At 38.4% G+C, this 18,657-nt stretch overlaps 1 protein-coding gene across 3 annotated transcripts; it reads right to left on the bottom strand.

Annotated features, from left to right (window-relative positions):
• Positions 1 to 2,473: 2,473 nt before the first annotated feature.
• Positions 2,474 to 18,483, bottom strand: LIAS (lipoic acid synthetase). 3 transcript variants are annotated; one of them, XM_077879246.1, is made up of 11 exons: positions 18,283 to 18,479; positions 16,650 to 16,822; positions 15,857 to 15,950; positions 14,303 to 14,383; positions 12,022 to 12,178; positions 11,878 to 11,935; positions 10,064 to 10,192; positions 8,232 to 8,377; positions 6,733 to 6,803; positions 5,818 to 5,929; positions 2,474 to 2,806 (listed from the first exon to the last, which is right to left on the bottom strand). In XM_077879246.1, exons 1-11 carry the CDS (start codon positions 18,325 to 18,327, stop codon positions 2,751 to 2,753), a joined length of 1,122 nt encoding a protein of 373 aa, XP_077735372.1. In that variant the 5' UTR covers positions 18,328 to 18,479; the 3' UTR covers positions 2,474 to 2,750. The 3 variants fall into 3 exon arrangements, with proteins under 3 accessions (XP_077735372.1, XP_077735362.1, XP_077735380.1); XM_077879236.1 differs by lacking the exon at positions 18,283 to 18,479 and adding an exon at positions 18,119 to 18,272; XM_077879254.1 differs by lacking the exons at positions 11,878 to 11,935; positions 12,022 to 12,178; positions 15,857 to 15,950 and having other exon boundaries at positions 18,283 to 18,483.
• Positions 18,484 to 18,657: the final 174 nt, after the last annotated feature.

The following is an 18,657-nucleotide window of genomic DNA, read 5'->3' on the forward strand; positions in this document are numbered from 1 at the left end:
AAAGAGGGAGAAAGTGAGGCATGAGAACATAAGCAGGCAGAAGGGCAAAGGGAGAGGGAGAAGCCGACTCCCTGCTGAGTAGAGAGCTCCATGTGGGGCAGGGGCTCCCTCAATGTGGGGCTGGATCCCAGGACTCTGGCAGCTGCTTAACTGACTGAGCCACCCAGGTGCCCCAAAATCGGTTTCATTAATACAGACATTTATTATCTCACCAAACAGGAAGTGGGTTTCAGGGTTGGCTGATTCGGTAGTTGGAAAAGAGGCTGGGACTCCTGTATTAGTTGGTATCCTAAAAACCATAAGCATTTATCACTTTTCTTTTCTTAAAAATGCCCTTTGTGCTTGCTACAGAAAGAAAAAGATCAGATATGGCAAAATGGGCACGCACCAAACTTTATTACATTGGAGACCACTGATGTGTTAAATTGTCCAGCTCCAGCAAGAATTTTTAGATAGACCTCTCATCATGTCTGGGCATTTAAATGGCCCTATTAATGCATCATTGCTTAGGAAGGTGAAAGCTCTGTTCTGGCCTTTTAAGATTTAAGCCTGTCCATTCTTGTACAGTTGTGCAACTGTACAACATATATTAACCACACTCAAATGTCCAACAAGATCCAGGTACTTGGTCACATGTTCTAGGCATGTCATATGGCCATTTATGTAATGAGTGAAGAAATAACAAATCCAGAAGCTACAATTTGTGATTCCACTTTGAAACAAACATTTCTTGCTATACTTCTTTCAATTTGGGGGATTAAGTTTAACTGGAGAGTGTCCTGAGATTGCAAGAGTAGGCGTTTTAAAATTATGGGCAGCCCAGGTGGTTCAGTGGTTTAGTGCCGCCTTCGGCCCAGGGCGTGGTCCTGGAGACCTGGAATAGAGTCCCATGTCGGGCTCCCTGCATGGAGCCTGCTTCTCCCTCTGCCTGTGTCTCTGCCTCTCTCTATCTGTGTCTCTCATGAATGAATAAATAAATAAGATCTTTTAAAAAAAAGTATAAAATTATACATGATTCACTATTATTTCACTTTATCAGTTTTCTCAATACTGCGCTAATGCTGGGGCTGACCAAAATGTCATTCATGACTCCCAATTTCACATTTGTATCAAAATAGCTTCATTTTATCATTCACTGTTTTTATAAATAGTTAAAAATATGAAGCCGCAACATATATTTGCACTAATAAAATGCTTTTAATTCTTTTACATTGAATTCTATGAAAATTTCATTTGACAAATTATTCTTCTGCTACAAATGTTTCATTACCATTCACCTACATTGTGCAAAATTAGGAAATACCCAGATTATGTCATAGAATCTCAATAGTAATCCATTTTTCTGTGACATAACAGATTTGTAAAAACTTTATTTATTTAAAGATTTTATTTTTAAGCAACCTCTACAGGCTGCATGGGTCTCAAACCCACGAGATCAAGAATTATACACTCCAGTGACTGAGCAGTTAAATGGCCCTATTAATGCATCATTGCCCCTGAAGCAACAGATGTTGCTTCCGGAGATGTTTAAAGTTGGGTTAATTTTACACGGCAAAATTTATTAGAATCTATAAAGAAAGTATAAGTCAAAGTATATATGGCTCCCCTGAGTTAAATTAAAATGTAAATAATGTTCGAAGTTATGCATTACTTTTATAAAAAATACTAGTTCACCTACTTAGAAATTCAAAATAGAATTGGCCTTCTACATTGCAGATTTTACAATATAGCTATCTAAAAACTTCTTTGTAAGAATGTAGTAGAAAAACAGGATTAAAATTAAAAAAAGAAAAGAAAAACAGGATTTAGAGTCAAAAGATGGAAGTTGAGTTCTAGTACCTAGGGAAGAAAATCCTCCTTCAGGTCATTAACATCATATACAACCACCTCACCAATGTGGTGTGAAAAAGAGAAGGAATAAATGGGATAATGCACATGAATGTAGCAAACTACTATAAAATGAGGATTAACACCCTTTTTCTTAGGTTATATTTCTGTCTTCAATAACATCATAATCTTGATTTCACAGAGGTCGTAAACAAGTAATTAATGTAAAACTATTTTCCATTGCTGAAGAATCAGCATTCAAACTCTTCAGCCTTTCTAAATTATTCCAGTGATGCTGTAGTACTCTGTAAAGGACATAGGCCAACTCTAAGTAAGCAGATCACAGCCTCGATCTATACTTTTAACATTTTATTTATTTATTCATGAGAAACACAGAGAGAGAGAGAGAGAGAGAGAGAGAGAGAGAGAGAGAGAGAGAGGCAGAGACATAGGCAGAGGAAGCAGCAGGCTCCTCCCAGGGAGCCTGATGTGGGATTTGATCCCTGAACCGGGATCACACTCTGAGCTGGAGGCAGGCGCTCAATTGCTGAGCTACCCAGGTGTCCCTATACTGACTGTTTCATCAACAGTGTCATTTTTCAGAAGTGAAATGTGATGACGATGTATAGGTAACAGGCTTGGAAGCTTTTCTCCAAGTTTTTCAAGTATTTTTAATTATACTGTTAACAGTAAAACTCTTAAAAGATATTTTATGATTACATCACAGCAATCAATTGTTTAACAGAACACAGAACATATGCTAAAAGACAAGTGAATTACTTAATTTAAATATGCACAGCTATTGACATGTTTCTTAAAACAAAGAGACTGAGGTATATCCACTGAAGTCTAGGCATTCTGGTACCACTTCTATTACCATCTGGAATCAGATATTAAAAATTCCTGTGATCTTGAAGGTCTCATTATATTTTAGAGGACTTTTTTCTTTTAGCCACTAGATTTTTCAGGAAAAATTCACCTATTTAGGAAAAATGAAAACACGTTAATATCAATTTAACATAAATTTCAGAATCATACTTCAGTGTTTCCCTTTTTTTAAATGTTAAGCTCTATACCACCGTGGGGATTGAATTCATGACCCTGAGATCAAGAGTTGCATGCTCTACTGACTAGAGTCCACCCAGCACCCCATTAGCTGTATCTTTTTTTTTTTTTTAAAGTAAACTCTACACCCTATACAAAAAAATTTTAACACCAGTCTCTATTATTCTTTCTAGTAACTCAGTATTATAAAGGGTGGCCCTTTTGTATCTACGGGTCTGCTTTTGAACATTTTTTCTACTTTCTGTACACTATCTATTCCTCATCACTGACAAAGTATTGCTGTTGGCACAATTCATTTTAGAGAGCAATTCTGCTATATTATTAGCCTGGATCTGATGTTTATAAAACAGACCTCACTGCAGTTGAGCAGACTCGTCTGATAGAATCCCTTTAGCTTATTCCCCTCTAGGGAAGCAAGAGCTCTTCATTTATAATGGGTTTTCTCTCCAGCCCCACAGTTGTGCTTGTGCATTAAGTTAGCTGTTTAGAGGGGGCACATTCCCTTTTCAGGTCATGAGGATTCCATTTAGTCTCTCACTGTTACAGCACAGCTCAGTTAGTGGCAGAGACCAGCACTGTGAGCCTGATTTTATGAGGAGTCTAATGAACTTTACTTTGTCATCTTAATATACAAGTATAACCACAATGACCATATCTGTACACAATCACCGAGAATCCCAAGCTTTATAACCCAGCCAAGTAATGGAGAGTTAGTCATGCCCCTCCATACCTTATCTAAATCTGGCAGGAGTAGAATCAACATTTTCAGGCCCTAGCCCATCATCTGAATCTAATGTTCTACGTAGTAGAATTTGCTCTTATCCTGGTAACTTTGTTTTTTTAAAGATTTTATTTATTTATTCATGAGAGACACACACAGAGAGAGAGAGGCAGAGACACAGGCAGAGGGAGAAGCAGGCTCCATGCAGGAAGCCTGACATGGGACTTGATCCCAGGTCTCCAGGATCACGCTCTGGGCTGAAGGTGGCGCTAAATTGCTGAGCCACCCGGGGTTGCCTCCTGGTAACTTTAAAAACATTACAAAGTTCATAATTCACTTTCTTGTAAATGTTAGAAAATTCTCTTAAAACAAAATAAAAACTTTTCAAATGATTTTACTTTAACCACTCCGGAAGCTGATGTTAGTCCTATCCTTTACTTATGTTTTCAGCTTGTCTGCAGAATTATTCTTGCTTGAAGAATACATCACTTTATTGGCTTCCAAATTCCCCACATCCTGTGAGTCAGTGCTGAATCAAAGTCTTAGGTTTTATAACTAGGATAAGCTGTTGTTAGTTCATTAAAATGTCTTGAATTTCTTTATAGGAACACACTGAATATTACTAATATACAAACATTAGTTTTTGCCAATGTGTGCCTAATTTAGATCTATAATTTAAATGCAATATATAAAACAATCATCTAAAAGATAATTTAAAGTAATCATGTGGTTTAGACCTATCAAAAAAATAACTGTTTATTCTTCAAGAAATTATAATTGTTAAGTCCAACTGGCAGGGAAAACATTATAAACATTTTTTGGATTAAATTCAAGCTTTAGATATGTTCTTACAGACTTTTTGATGGCCATTATCACATGACTTTTTATCCCTTGAAGAGGCTTTCCTTTTACATATATAAGCCCAGGGTGTGATCCTGAAGTCACAGGATCAAGTCCCACATTGGGGTCCCTGCATGGAGCCTGCTTCTCTCTCTGCCTGTATCTTTACCTCTCTCTCTGTGTCTCTCATGAATAAATAAAGTATTTATTTATTTTTTTAGATTTTATTTATTTATTCATGAGAGACAGAGAGAGAGGTAAAGATACAGGCAGAGAGAGAAGCAGGCTCCATGCAGGGACACAATGCAGGACTTGATCCCAGGACCCCAGGATCATGCCCTGAACCAAATGCAGATGCTCAACCACTGAGCCACCCAGGCATTCCAAGGCTTTTCTTTTCATAAGTCAAATCAAGCTACTAATCAAAATAAGAGCTGAAATTACAAAGGTGAAGAACTGCGGTGTAGCTAGAAAAAGCAGTAAAAATTTTTTTTCTTTTTCTTTTTTTTTTAAAGATTTTATTTATTCATGACAGACACACAGAGAGAGGCAGAGACACAGGCAGAGGGAGAAGCAGGCTCTCCATGGGGAGCCCAATGTGGAACTTGATCCCAGGACCCTGGGATCACACCCTGAGCCGAAGGCAAATGCTCAACCACTGAGCCACCCAGGTGTCCCAAAACATTAGAAATTCCTATATGGAAAATAATCTTACAAAATTTTTTTTGTTGCTTCTGGGAGGAAAACCACAAAGATATTAATGAATAAGCAGCAATGCAGTCAGATACTTTTTAGGATTTAAACTGATCTGAAATTAGCAGTTTAGAGATGCAGCTGGCATGACTGTCAAATGAATATACATTTTTCAGAAAACCATGTTATTTACTTAACTGGTATTTGTCATTTCTGAATAACCTACTATTGAAATCCATACAAAGAATAAGCTGATTACTCCTGCTTTCGTCATAGTAGCTGAGCTATAAACGGGGAAGAAATTCCTTTCTTTTTTTTTAAGATTTTATTTATTTATTCATGAGAAACACAGAGAGAGAGGCAGAGGCATAGGCAGAGGAAGAAGCAGGCTCCCTGCAGGGAGCCTGATGTGGGGACTTGATCCTGGGATCACACCCTGTGCTAAAGGCAGATGCTCAAATGCTGAGCCATTCAAGTGTCCCTGAAGGGATTATTTAAGGAAAAAAACAGATTTAAGATAAATTTTTCCTTAACATGAGCCCTATGGAGCAAAGTTCCTAAGGATGTTCCAGAAAAAACTTACTTTTCCTACAAAAGGCAACCACAGCTATTATAATCTTCACATGGAAAGTTGTGGTCTAAATAAAACCATCCCCTGCAGTGTAACTTACCTGCTTTATATGAAGAACGCACCAAAGGGCCACTTGCAGTATAATGAAATCCAAGTTCATTTCCTACTTTTTCCCAGTATTTGAACTTTTCAGGAGTAATGTATTCTTCAACCTACATTTAAAGAATTAATTCAGATAGATTTTAGAATTTCCCTAAATAATTTTGATTCTGTAGAAAATCTATGCTCATACATTCATGAGCATAGTTTCCTGGTTTTCACTTCATAATTTATCCAGTTGCCCGGAGGCTTTCCTCCTTTTCTTCCTCACAGACTACTTGTCCACTGGTTACTACCCCCTATATCAGGACTTGATTCTGGGGAATTAGGAGAGAAAATACCAATTTTGTAGTTTGTTAACTATTCCAAAAGATAAAAAAAATGAGACTATCTATAGAGATTATGTATCTGTATTACTCCTTCACTAACAGGTATGAACAAGAATTAATCATACTTGTAAGATTCCTGAGGCCCAAGACTTCCTTGTCTTGTCTTGTATCTTGTGCTTAGCACTGTGTGTAGACAGTGTTACCAGCACCCATATTATAGACCAGATGTGCTGTATTCACAGTTACTACTCAACAAAAGTTTCTTAAATGAATGAAATAAGATTGACTTTTCTTTTTTACATCACCTCTGACTCTAAAACAAGTCACAAGATGACCACATGCAAATGAATGCAATTTCTCAACTATTTCTTTTTTGTACATTCACTTAAGTTGTACAATTTTTAGGGCAGCAAAAAAAAGTGCCAGAATATCTGTTGGCTTTATCCAGAAAATAAAATGGAAACTGGGACTTGGAAATAGACATGGAACATTCACTAAAAAGCCAGCAGCTTCTTAATTGTACCTATGGACAACAAAGACTTAATTCAAATTACCAGCAAACGTTCAGCAACTCAAGATTGCAATACCTTAAGATGGCGCTTTGTTGGTTGCATATATTGTCCTAAAGTCAAACAGTCCACATCAACTTCACGAAGTGCTATAGAAAAAAAGGGCACACATTATGTTAGCATATTTTAAAAGGATTTTTTAATTAAAAAAAAAAAAAAACATTTTAAGTAATCTCTATACCCAAAAGGGGACATGAACTTACAACACTGAGATTAAGAGTTGCATGCTTTACAGACTGGGCCAGCCGGGCACCCCAAGATTTTTTTAAGTAATCTCTACACCCAACATGGATCTTAAACTCACAACCCTGAGACTGAGAGTGATATGCTCCATTAGAGATTTAGATGCTGAAATGGTTGAAATGGTTGATTCAAGCATAATTTCCCTGGGCAAAATTTTACTTCAGAACAATGTGAATTTTACCCTGGCCTATAATCCTGATGTTGGGAGGTAAGACTATATCCATTTGAAAATGCCAGGGAATATGAAAAGATTGAAAAAATAGGAATGAGTAAGACCATGGAATAAATACTAAAATATGAGTGAAGGGGGTTTTGAGCAGGAGTCTGTTAGAAAAGGTGAAAGGAACAGTATATAAAAGGGTTGAAATTGGAGTCCCTGGATGGCTCAATGGTTAAGTGTCTGCCTTCTGCTCAGGTGGTGATCCCAGGGTCCTGGGATTGAGCCCCTGCATCGGGAATCCCTGCTCAGCAGGGAGTCTGCTCCCTCTCCCTCTGCTGCTCCTCCTGCTTTTGCTCTCTCTCTGTGTCGAATAAATAAGTGAAATCCTAAAATAATTTTAAAAGGCCTGAAAGCGCCCATATTATAGACCAGATATGCTATATTCAGTTTTACTAGCTGTGCAAGACATGCTCTAGAGGATGTGATTTGACCTATCATATATGAGAATCTTTCCAGTAAAACTGTAATTTTATTCTAGTAATAAGGACCTTTTAATTACTATTTGGACTTGTTACTCTTAGAACCAATAAACAATGGCAAGTAGGCAAAGGATCCTCAACTAAATAACAGCCTTTTTTTTTTTTTAACCAGTTTATAAAGCCCAAGAATCACAAAGCAAATGGGCTTATGAGACTAAGATTCATAAAGTCCAAAGCACATCATATTATGTGACAGTGTTACCAGCAAGCTCTTCCTCAAAGGCCTGGCTTCATTTCATTCATCTTGTCACTGCCTGTCAGAGCTCCTGGTACCTGGCACCTGGCTGGCTCTTAAAACTGCAATGACTAAATAAGAAAAGTGGATAAAATCTTATTTTCACTTGATTAAAGGGTAGGGAATAAAATGGGATACAAATTTCATATCCTGAGTTTTCTGCATATCATCCCATAAAGTTCCTAAGAAAACATACTTCCTTTCCTTTTTACGCTATTAGAATCATATCCTGTACTTTGTTTTTAAGGGCACTTTCACTGAGACCATAGAGGAGGCATAACAGGGTCTTTGAAATGGGGTTCCTCAAATTAAATGAAAAAGAGTTTTCATTTTTTATTACCTTTCATTGTTGCATATACTTGCTCATCATTTTCACCTAAACCCAACATGATAGAGGTTTTAGAAATCACATCAGGCCGAACTTCCTTGGCGTGTTTCAGTACGCGCAGAGACTGGCTGAAATTGGCCCGGGGATCACGAACTTTCCTTGAAAACAGCAGGGCTGTTGTCAGCAAGAATAACCACAAGCTCAACTAAGTACATAGTTATGCAAGCAATCTAAAAGACCAGGAGAGTACATTCTGAACACTGTATTATATCATGTGGTTTGATACTAGCATTTGGTGCACAAGTGTCTAGCTGTTACTTTGATAAAGAAAATCAGGCTTCACTGGGCCCCTTCATTCTGCCTACTTTTAAGGCCTTTTAAGCCTTGGGCAGAGAAAGCTAGAACTTCTGTTAAGTAAGTTATGAATTACTGAGAAACCAGAATTTGAAGCTGAGAATGAGTGATTGCAAGGGATAGTCAAGAGAAAAGGGAAAAAGAGTAGAAGTAAGAAAATCTCAATACTGAACAAAGGAAAAACTGTTTAACATGAACCCACATTTCAGAGGCCTGAAACTTTTATGTTCAGTGCTTTTCTAAAGACCAAGCTGCCCTCTGCTGGTGAGTATATGACACTGACATCTCTTAGGTAATGCAGGATTCTGGAATTTTCACTGGAAAGGATAATGTTTCTTAAGTGAAACCAGGGAAATTGGCACCCACTGGTGGTAGTATCATGAGAAATGACAGGGCTGGAACAGGCTGTGTGTTAGACCTCAACAGCAGCCAAACCACCATGTTTTAAGTGGCGAGAATGCCAAAAGGACAGAATTGCTGACTATTTGATGTTAATCCAGTGTTTGTTTGAATTTCTAGTGCACCTTTATTTTGTGTAACTGACTTGCTGTTCTTATTTTTAATCAGAGACTAGCTCAAAGGAAGAAAGGAAACCAGTTTGTGAATTTAAAAACAATCACAAAATCGACAATAGTGAACATAATTACTCTTGAAAGTATGTCTCCACTGATTTTAAGTTATGTTCCCTTAATGTTTATGATTTAGTGGAAACACTGGTTATTGTTTATCATAGTTTTTTCAAGTTCTATAATACAGATAATATGTAGTGGCCAGTAACAACACTGCCAAATATACTTTACTAAAATTAAGTAAGATAAACATACTAATCTTTCTGAAGGTTAAAATAATTTTTATCTTTCTGATATAATAATGAATTATTAGTGTGGCATAACAATCTGGAAATTTTCCTCACTATTAACATTATTAGAAAGAATAGTACATATTTTTTTAAAAGAGATTGAAAATACATCTGAATGAGAACTGCTCCTTTTGTATCACTTATTGAAATTTTAGTGCCAAAAGTATTTTTAAAAGTCTTTTCTTGGGTAGCCTGGGTGGCTCAGCGGTTTAGCACTGCCTTCTGCCCAGCTGTGATCCTGGAGACTGGGGATCGAGTCCTACGTTGGGCTCCCTGTATGGAGCCTGCTTCTCCCTCTGCCTGTGTCTCTGCCTCTCTCTCTGTGTCTCTCATGAATAAATAAATAAAATATAAAAAAAAATATACATATGCATATAAATATATACAGTTAGGTTATAGTAATCAATATTACTGGGTGGAAATATTACAGATGGTGCTTATGCTCTTTTTGTTAGGAATATTTTCTGATTTTCAGAAAATATTTTGTTACAAAAGGAGAGAGAAAAAAAAAAAAAAAAGGAAAGAGTTCACTTTGTAAAAGTCAAATAGAAAGTTCTCCCCTGCAAAAAGTAAGAAAATATAGCAGATGCTGGCCCTCCAAACTTGCCAGTTACTCTGTATATGTAATCACCTCTGTAATTCTGGAACTGTTTCTATATTATGTGCATACACATCTAATCCTGACAGAGCAACTTTCTCTATTGCTTTTAGGTCTCCTCGGAAATCAGGGGTGAGACATTCCACAAGAATTTTTGGATTCCTATGGGGAAAAAAAATAAGTATCAAACTCAGGCAAAGCATTGACATAATTATTACTCAAAACAGAAATTACTAGTACTCATTAAGTATCAGTTTCAACACAGGCATCTTTGGAGTCTTGCCAAGGAAAGCATGAACACATAACTAAATGTTCACATATAAACTGTTTTATGAAAAAATAAACCCTGAACATCAAATATATTGTACATAGTAGTTAAAATACATCTGCATGCAAATAATGATCAGAATAAATTTTGAGGTTAATAGACTTACACTTTATTGAGAAAGTATTAAGAAAAGATTGCTTATAACAATTATAAACATTAAAACATGAAATATAAAATATCTTTTTATTCTTTGCAAAGTAAATTGGGACATTTCTTATGTGAATGCAAGGAGCATTTGATTGCTTTAATTCTGATTTCTTTAAAAATTCATCAAATAGTGTCATCCTCCCTTCCTCTACACAAATATTTCACAAGTGCTGTAGATTTAAAAAACTATTTTCTGAGTTGCTGAGTCATGAGCTTTGCTTAAATGAAATACAAGTTAAACATTAATCTTCTTATTTATATTCTGGCTATATCTATGCATGCATTCAAGCATGAAAATGTGAACTAGGTCACAGTGCTGTTCCTTTAGACAGCAGCAGAAATGACTAGAACTACTGATAAATTTTTTCATAAAACCAATGGCAAAGTTTCTGGAGCTGTCTCCTGAGAGAACAGATGTAGAAAGAACTCATACATACCCTCTCACAGATATAAGAGATGCTGAAAGAACATAGCTTATAACTCCCTGTTTTTTTAATTGTAAAGTTGAGACCAATTTGTGAAACCAATTTAGTGGGTTGCAAACAGAGCTTTTTAAAGTAAACTATAAAAATAAAAAAAAAAAAAAAAAAAGAAAAGAAAACACTGGGGAATCATTAGAAAAACATTTACTAAGTGCCAGGTGCTCAACTAACACTAAGCTATAGGTAGTAAGCATAACACCCTTTTTTAGTGCTTTTTAAATAGATGGGATTAAATATTAATAAAATGTAATGGGTAAATTTCCCAGGGCAAATGCATATGAATAAAATCTATATCAAGCATTGCATATTTTAACAATGTGGGAGTTTATCTCATTCCATATACTTTTAGAGGATGATTTATTCAAAATTAGTGCTGGAAGACTGTAGTTTTATATATTTTTTAAAAAATTACTCAAAGTTTAAACTAACACTCAAATATGAAGGACAGCTTTTATGGACTAAAGGTCTAGGGCAGCCTGGGTGGCTCAGCAGTTTAGCGCCGCCTTCGGCCCAGGGCGTGATCCCGGAGACAGGGATTGAGTCCCATATCGGGCTCCCTGCATGGAGCCTCCTTCTCCCTCTGGCTGTGTCTCTGCCTCTCTCTCTGTGTCTCTCATGAATAAATAAATAAAATCTTAAAAAAAAAAAATAAAGGCCCATAAGTCTGTGCTGCTAAATCCCTAAAATTCTATACAAATATGTATCTGCATGTTTAAATATACTTTTTCCAGAAAAAAGACCATGTAAATTTCAGGAGATTATCAGAAGGGCTTATAATCCCCTAAAAGGTTAATAACCTCTGCTTTAAGGTAACCACCATAAGTAAACTGAATTTATATGGGCTAAAAAAAAAAGCCCTCAAATTACACAAGCAAATGAAAAACATGTACCTTTCCTTTAAGTATGATACAGTCTTTGCAAAATGCTCAGCTCCTCCATCAGGCATATCTAGAAACAAAAGAGTCCACTGCTCAAGATGATGTTGCAACTTAGTAAGAGCCAATTTCTGGAGGAGGCAATGATGGTACACTAACCATCTCGATCCACAGATGTCAGGACAACATAATCCAGACCCCACTCTGCAATTGCCTTTGCAGTATTGTAGGGCTCACTGGCATCCAGTGGAGGCGGATTTCTTGCAGTTTTAACAGAACAAAATCTGCAACCTCTTGTACATGTGTCACCCATCAACTAGAACAGAGATGTTACAATTTAAATCAAATACATGAATGGCCCTAAAGAACATATGTTGAGAGAATAAAGCAAATTACAAAACATATGAGTACAGTTTGATTCTTACAGGAAATTTGAAACATTCAAAGGTAAACAAAATATAGTTAAGGAATACAAATATATGTAATCGAACTAGAAAGAAAAGAAAACGATAAACTCAGAATTAAAAATAGTGTTAAAGGTAAACTCAGAATTAAAAATAGTGTTAAAGGAGCAGCGTCTGGATGGCTCAGTCAGTTAAGTGTCTGACTCAATCTCAGTTCAGGTCCTGATCTCAGGGTCAAGAGTAAAAGCCCTATACTGGTTCCATGCTGGATGTGGAGCCTACTTTAAAAAAAAAAAAAAATTGTTAAAGGGGGAAAAAAAGGTGATGTACAGGGGGGTTCAAGGTAATGTTAATGTTCTACTCTCAAGCTGGAGTTACCAGGCTGTCTATTACTTAGTTACTCTTTAAACTTACATATAGTTTATATTCTTTTGTACCTATTTAATATTAATAAAAATGATTCTAAAGGAAATAAAATATTCAATTAACATATCAACATGGGGGATCTTGGGTGGCTCAGTCAGTTAGGTGTCTGCCTTCGGCTCAGGTCATGAGAGCTTGCTTAGGCGGAGAATATGCCTCTCCCTCTCCCTCTGCCCCTCCTCCCCCTGTTCGTGCTCAGGTGTACTCTCTCTCTCTCTCTCTCTCTCTCTAGGCACATGCCCTCACTCTCTCTCTCTCAAATAAATAAATGAGATCTTAAAAAAAAAAAAATCAACATGTAAGTCTCTGGAGTTAAATAGAAGTTCCTTCTTGTTAAATAGATGAAACAACACATAAACTGTGCTTCCTGTGGGTTATTCTGTAGAACACTGCTTCTGCTGCTACAGGTCACTATTACATTCTGCCCTATGCCAAGCTAAGCCACTGCAGATGTTCTGGGGCCACTGGAGTTTCAAAGCTGCAAAGTAATAGGTTGAGATTTGGAAGAGAAAGCTCTTCTTTATGTTTAACCCTTGCGGGGGCAGGGGCGGAGGACATTCATAGCTATGTCCTAACATCTCATAAGGATTTCTTGAAACCTAAACTCTTCCCAGAAATCACTCATAAGTCAGTGAGGAAGGGCCAGGCAAGGGATGAAACCAGAGTTTTCCATCATGGAGTGTTCTAAATCACTCCTGCCTTCAAGAACAGAGGTTCTGTAACTTGGATAAGCTCCAGGGCCAGCTCTATTTCATAAGATTCCTTGGTTCCTCAAGTAAATAGCCTTCTGCTGGTACAACTCAAGACATTCCCAGACAACTATGACCTTTCAGTTGCACAGAATTTAGATTTAACCCCAATATCTCAATCTCTGAACCCCTCTAGATATATATGGTAGAGTACACAGTTAATGGCAATTGTTATTCCAACACACTAAGATTACACATCTCACCCTTTGCCATTTAACTTGCAGGGCCCTCCTATGGGGGAGGAGCTTATGTCTCTACCTCCATTGCTATTTGGCTTGGCCATGTGACTTACTTTGGCCAAAAGAATGATAGCAGGCATGACCAAGCAGAGGCCTCAAATGTGCATGGATGGTTGGTTTGCCCTCTGGTGCTCTTTCCATTCTTCATGATAAGAACATGGATGGCTTGGAAACCTGCTGGTCTAAGGAGAAAAAAGCTCTGTGGAGCAGACCTAAACCCTGAGACCCCAAACTACTTCCCGCAGTCCAATTTTAGCCCAGTCAAGATCAGCTATACTCCAGGCAACCAAATGGCCACGAGAGACAAAAATAAATGCTTATTATTGTTTAGGGGGGAAAAAGTTAAGCAATCATGAATAACATTTCCAAAATGGAAGAGATATCTTAAGGCAGCACATGATTAACTGTCACATACATGGAAAAATCAGTTATAGATTTTATTCAGAGAAGGATGAGAGCATATCATCAGCTAGATTATTCTGTCAGGTTTTTTTCCCTCACATTTCTCATAAATTCACATGTAACAAAAAATCTGGTCACAGATTCATAATGCACATTTTTAGGAGACACAAAATATTCCTTTCAGTTTCTAGACTAAAACTTTATAGTCTGAGGTTGTTCTTACCATGATGGTGGCTGTGGCGGTGGCATATTCTCCACCTCCCCAACACTCTCCAATGTTGGGACATCGAGCTTCCTCACACACCTGTGAGTAAAGGGAATGGAATAGAATCAAGTTGAAAATATTAACTAACTGAGCAAATTAGTGATCAGGCATGTGTGTGTATGTGTGTCTTTATTTTTTTCCTTTTTCTTTTTCTTTTTTCTTTCTTTTTTTTTTTATGACAAACAGAGAGAGAGTGAGAGAGAGGCAGAGACACAGGGAGAGGGAGAGGCAGGCTTCAAGCAGGGAGCCCGACATGGGACTTGATCCCAGGACCCTGGGGTCACGCCCCAGGCCAAAGGCAGGTGCTTAACTGTTGAGTCACCCAGGCATCCCAAGGTCCCATTTTTAAATTAAAAACATGAATGGAGACGCCTGGGTGGCTCAGCGGTTTGGTGCCTGCCTTCAGCTCAGGGTTTGATCAGGGAGTCCAGGGATCAAGTCCCACGTCGGGCTCCCTCCATGGAGCCTGCTTCTCCCTCTGCCTGTGTCTCTGTCTCTCTCTCTGTGTGTCTCTCATGAATAAATAAATAAAAACCTTAAAAAAATAAAAATAAAAACAACATGAATGTATATATTTCATATATGCAAAGAAGGTCTGGATGGAAATATGCTAATAAATAAAACTGGTGTAGTTAACATTTGGGATTGCATATATGACACATTTAATATTATATTCTTTCCAATAAGCATGTACTTAATTTGTAACACAAAACACATACAAAAGGCAGCCCCGGTGGCTTAGTGGTTTAGTGCCGCCTTCGGCCTGGGGTGTGATCCTGGAGACCCAGGATCGAGTCCCGCGTCGGGCTCCCTGCACGGAGCCCTGCTTCTCCCACTGCCTGTGTCTCTGCCTCTCTCTCTCTCTTTGTGTCTCTCATGAATAAATAAATAAAATCTTTAAAACACACACACACAAACACACACTCACAAAAAAACTCCTAATATTTTTTGTACTATTAAATGTGAAATTAAGAAATACAATTTCTTATTTCTTTTGCAAGGAAAATGATTTAAAAAATTTTTTTAAAGATTTTATTTTTAAGTAATCTCTACACCCAATATGGGGCTCGAACTAACAACCTCAAGATCAAGAGCTGCATGCTCCATTGACTGAGCCAGCCTGGTACCCCGAGAAAATGATTTTTAAATGTATTTCCATTACTGATAATACTGCATCCCTAAACATCTTTAGTCACTTTCCTTGCTACTTTTTTTTTTTAAACAACTTTATTTTTTTAATTTTTATTTATTTATGATAGGCACACAGTGAGAGAGAGAGGCAGAGACACAGGCAGAGGGAGAAGCAGGCTCCATGCACCGGGAGCCCGACGTGGGATTCGATCCCGGGTCTCCAGGATCGCGCCCTGGACCAAAGGCAGGCGCTAAACCACTGCGCCACCCAGGGATCTCTCCTTGCTACTTTTGATTTGTAGTTTATTAAATTTTAAGTTACACATATGCAGAAACACCATGACTTTTAGTTAACAGGGAAATTTAACACTTGAAACTTACCGTATGAAGATTCAGATTCCGCAATGTATTTTTCAGTTTATTGTAATTTTTCCCCATGGGAATCTCTGTCTTTAGCCATGGTGGTAGTCTTAACCTGAGGAAAGCCAAACATAACTATTAACCAGGAAGTTTTTGAATATCTCATTCCCCAGTGAATAATACTAATAAAAAGTTCTGTATTTGTTCAGAGAAAAGAGAGATCCCACAAGTATACTTTCTGCTCAACGTTCCAGATTCATGATGGTTATTAAATGGGAAAAAATTCTAAAATTTGGAGTGAAGACTATGTATCCTCAGGTTCCCCTTAGTTTATATCCACTTGTGAACTAGAAGTTGTCGGGTAAAGTATCTCCCAAAACAATTTGCCCTCTGTGTGAAATTACCTCACCATTCTTTTGAATAAAGCAAGGTATCCATAGGTCATATGTACATTGAATAGGAGGAGCAACAAGTTAGATCATCAATACCCAGTAACATGAAAAATTTATCAAGATCAAATCAACTAGTAGCAAAATGATGTTTGCTCTATGAAGAAATTTCATGCTACATGCAAAATGGGAGATGGTGGTATAGGATGGCTAAGTCCTAGGAAGACTGAATAAAAACTATTAAAAGGCACAGAGAACAGAAGAGGATTCCACCAATTTCAGGTATTTACCTGTTCTACGTCTGATCACTTCTTTCTAAGGATTTTTAGCTAAATATACCAAGTCTAAATAAAATTATAATCTAGGGCTTGGTTATATCTGAAAATAATGCACAATGAAGGAATTTATCTCAAAATTTCAATTACCTCTCTCCTTTCTGGCGTTTTAAGTTTCCTTTATATTCATCCCACTTGCTCTTGTCTGCAAGATCTCCAGATACAAAATCTTGAAGGTCTGGTCCATTTTGTAAGAATTCCTTTTTTTTATCTGGCAAGGAACTTACTGTTCGGAATGGACTGCATAAATATCTTCCCAATACCTAAAGACAGAGTTCATTATGACATGTATTTAGTGGGGTTTGAAATAATTTAGTTTTAACCCATTTTAATACCTAAAAGAAAAGGTAAAGCCAGAGAATACAGAAATTATGTAGAACAATTTACAAGCTCTGTGTAGGAGCTCAGAATCTAGGATTAAAGTCGCAAGAACAAACGAAACCTAAAAGAGAATGGCAACTGTTTACTGCTGGAGGTACAAGAGATTTGGAAACCTTTGGACCTGGCTAACATATATCACACTTTTTTTTTTAAGACTTTATTTATTTATTCATGAGAGACACAGAGCAAGAGAGAGGCAGAGACACAGGCAGGGGGAGAAGCAGGCTCCATGCAGGGAGCCCAAGTGTAGGACTTGATCCCGGTCTCTAGGATCACAACCCGGGCCAAAGGTGGCTCTAAATCACTGAGCCACCCAAGCTGCACTATGTCACACTTTCTTGTAATCCACTTAACTACTAACAGTCTGTCTTTTATAAAGTTTTAACTGCAGTATCTGCAGATGTCACAACTTTGAATTTTCTACTCCAGCGTCCAGTCAAGGACGTTTAAAAGGAAAATTTGCAATAAGTCTCTCTTATTTGGGCTTTGGAGAGGCATAGGTGTTCAAATATAGAGGGAGGGACCCCTGGGTGGCTGGGCGTTGAGCGTCTGCCTTTGGAGATCCTGGAGACCCGGGATCGAGTCCCACGTCAGGCTCCCTGCATGGAGCCTGCTTCTCCTGCTGCCTATGCCTCTGCTTCTCTGTCTCTCATGAATAAATAAAGTATTTTTTTAAATAATAAAACAAAATACAGAGGTAATACTCAGTTGGTTTCAGAGAACTGAAAGGCAGGAAACCAAACCTAATATTTTAATTTTCTAGATTACATTCTATGTTTCAATACGGTAGTCACTCAATATACATTTATTGACCGTTAAGCAATCACTGGCTTCTAGATCTGAACCAGAACAGTAAAATCACGAGTCAGTACACGTAAGGCATGAGAACCTTCAACAATTGAAGAGTGCCTGTTGGGGTGCTGCGGGATTGCTACTGCATTTGATGAGTGCCCCTAAAGAAGGGCACAGGTTTGCGTTCTCATCGCTCAGACGGGGGTCTACTACAAAATAAGAGCCCCAACACAAAGCAGGAATTTGGGGTGCTCATCCCAGGGCTCCTATGATGCTCCCACTAATACAGGGTTCAGTTCTCTCTGATAAGCCGGGGGAGGGGGGGGGGAGGAGCCCTCCGCATCTGCCAGAAAGACCTCCCTAGAAACCAGGATCAGAGACCCTACCTGATCGTGGGTCCGGAGAATTAAATGAGATACTACACGAGGAATTTGAGAATAGCGCCTGGCTAAAGGTAAACGCTGAGTAAGAGCCAGCCTCATTACTGGGCGCTCTGAAGAGATGGGAAACCGTCCACCCGAGCCCGCACCCTGCGGTCCCCGCCGCTCACCCGGGGCCCCACGGTGCAGGCGGCGCCCCCGCAGCGTAGAGACATCCCTCTCCTTTTTTTTTTCTAGCAGGGTCGAGGGATCATGAACTCCCGGGAAAGACAGATCAACAAACCGTCGCTCTATTTATGACAAGGAACCTGAGCCGCCGCGGATCCAGCGGAACCGGAGCTGCTCCGCAATTGGCTGCATTAGCCTGGTAGCGTCGCACACTTATGACGCCAGACGCAGGGCCCTTACGGGCTACAAGTACGTGATGACGAATGACGCTCTCTCTTTGCCGCATCTATTGCGAGGTGAGGTTGTCTCTGAGTTTTGGGGGTTTGGGGAATCTGAAGCCATCGGCTGTGGGAAAGCCAGTGGCGCGAGTTTGGCCC

This window comes from Canis aureus, chromosome 2 (assembly GCF_053574225.1).
Source record: "Canis aureus isolate CA01 chromosome 2, VMU_Caureus_v.1.0, whole genome shotgun sequence".
In the NCBI taxonomy this organism is placed as follows: Eukaryota; Metazoa; Chordata; class Mammalia; order Carnivora; family Canidae; genus Canis; species Canis aureus.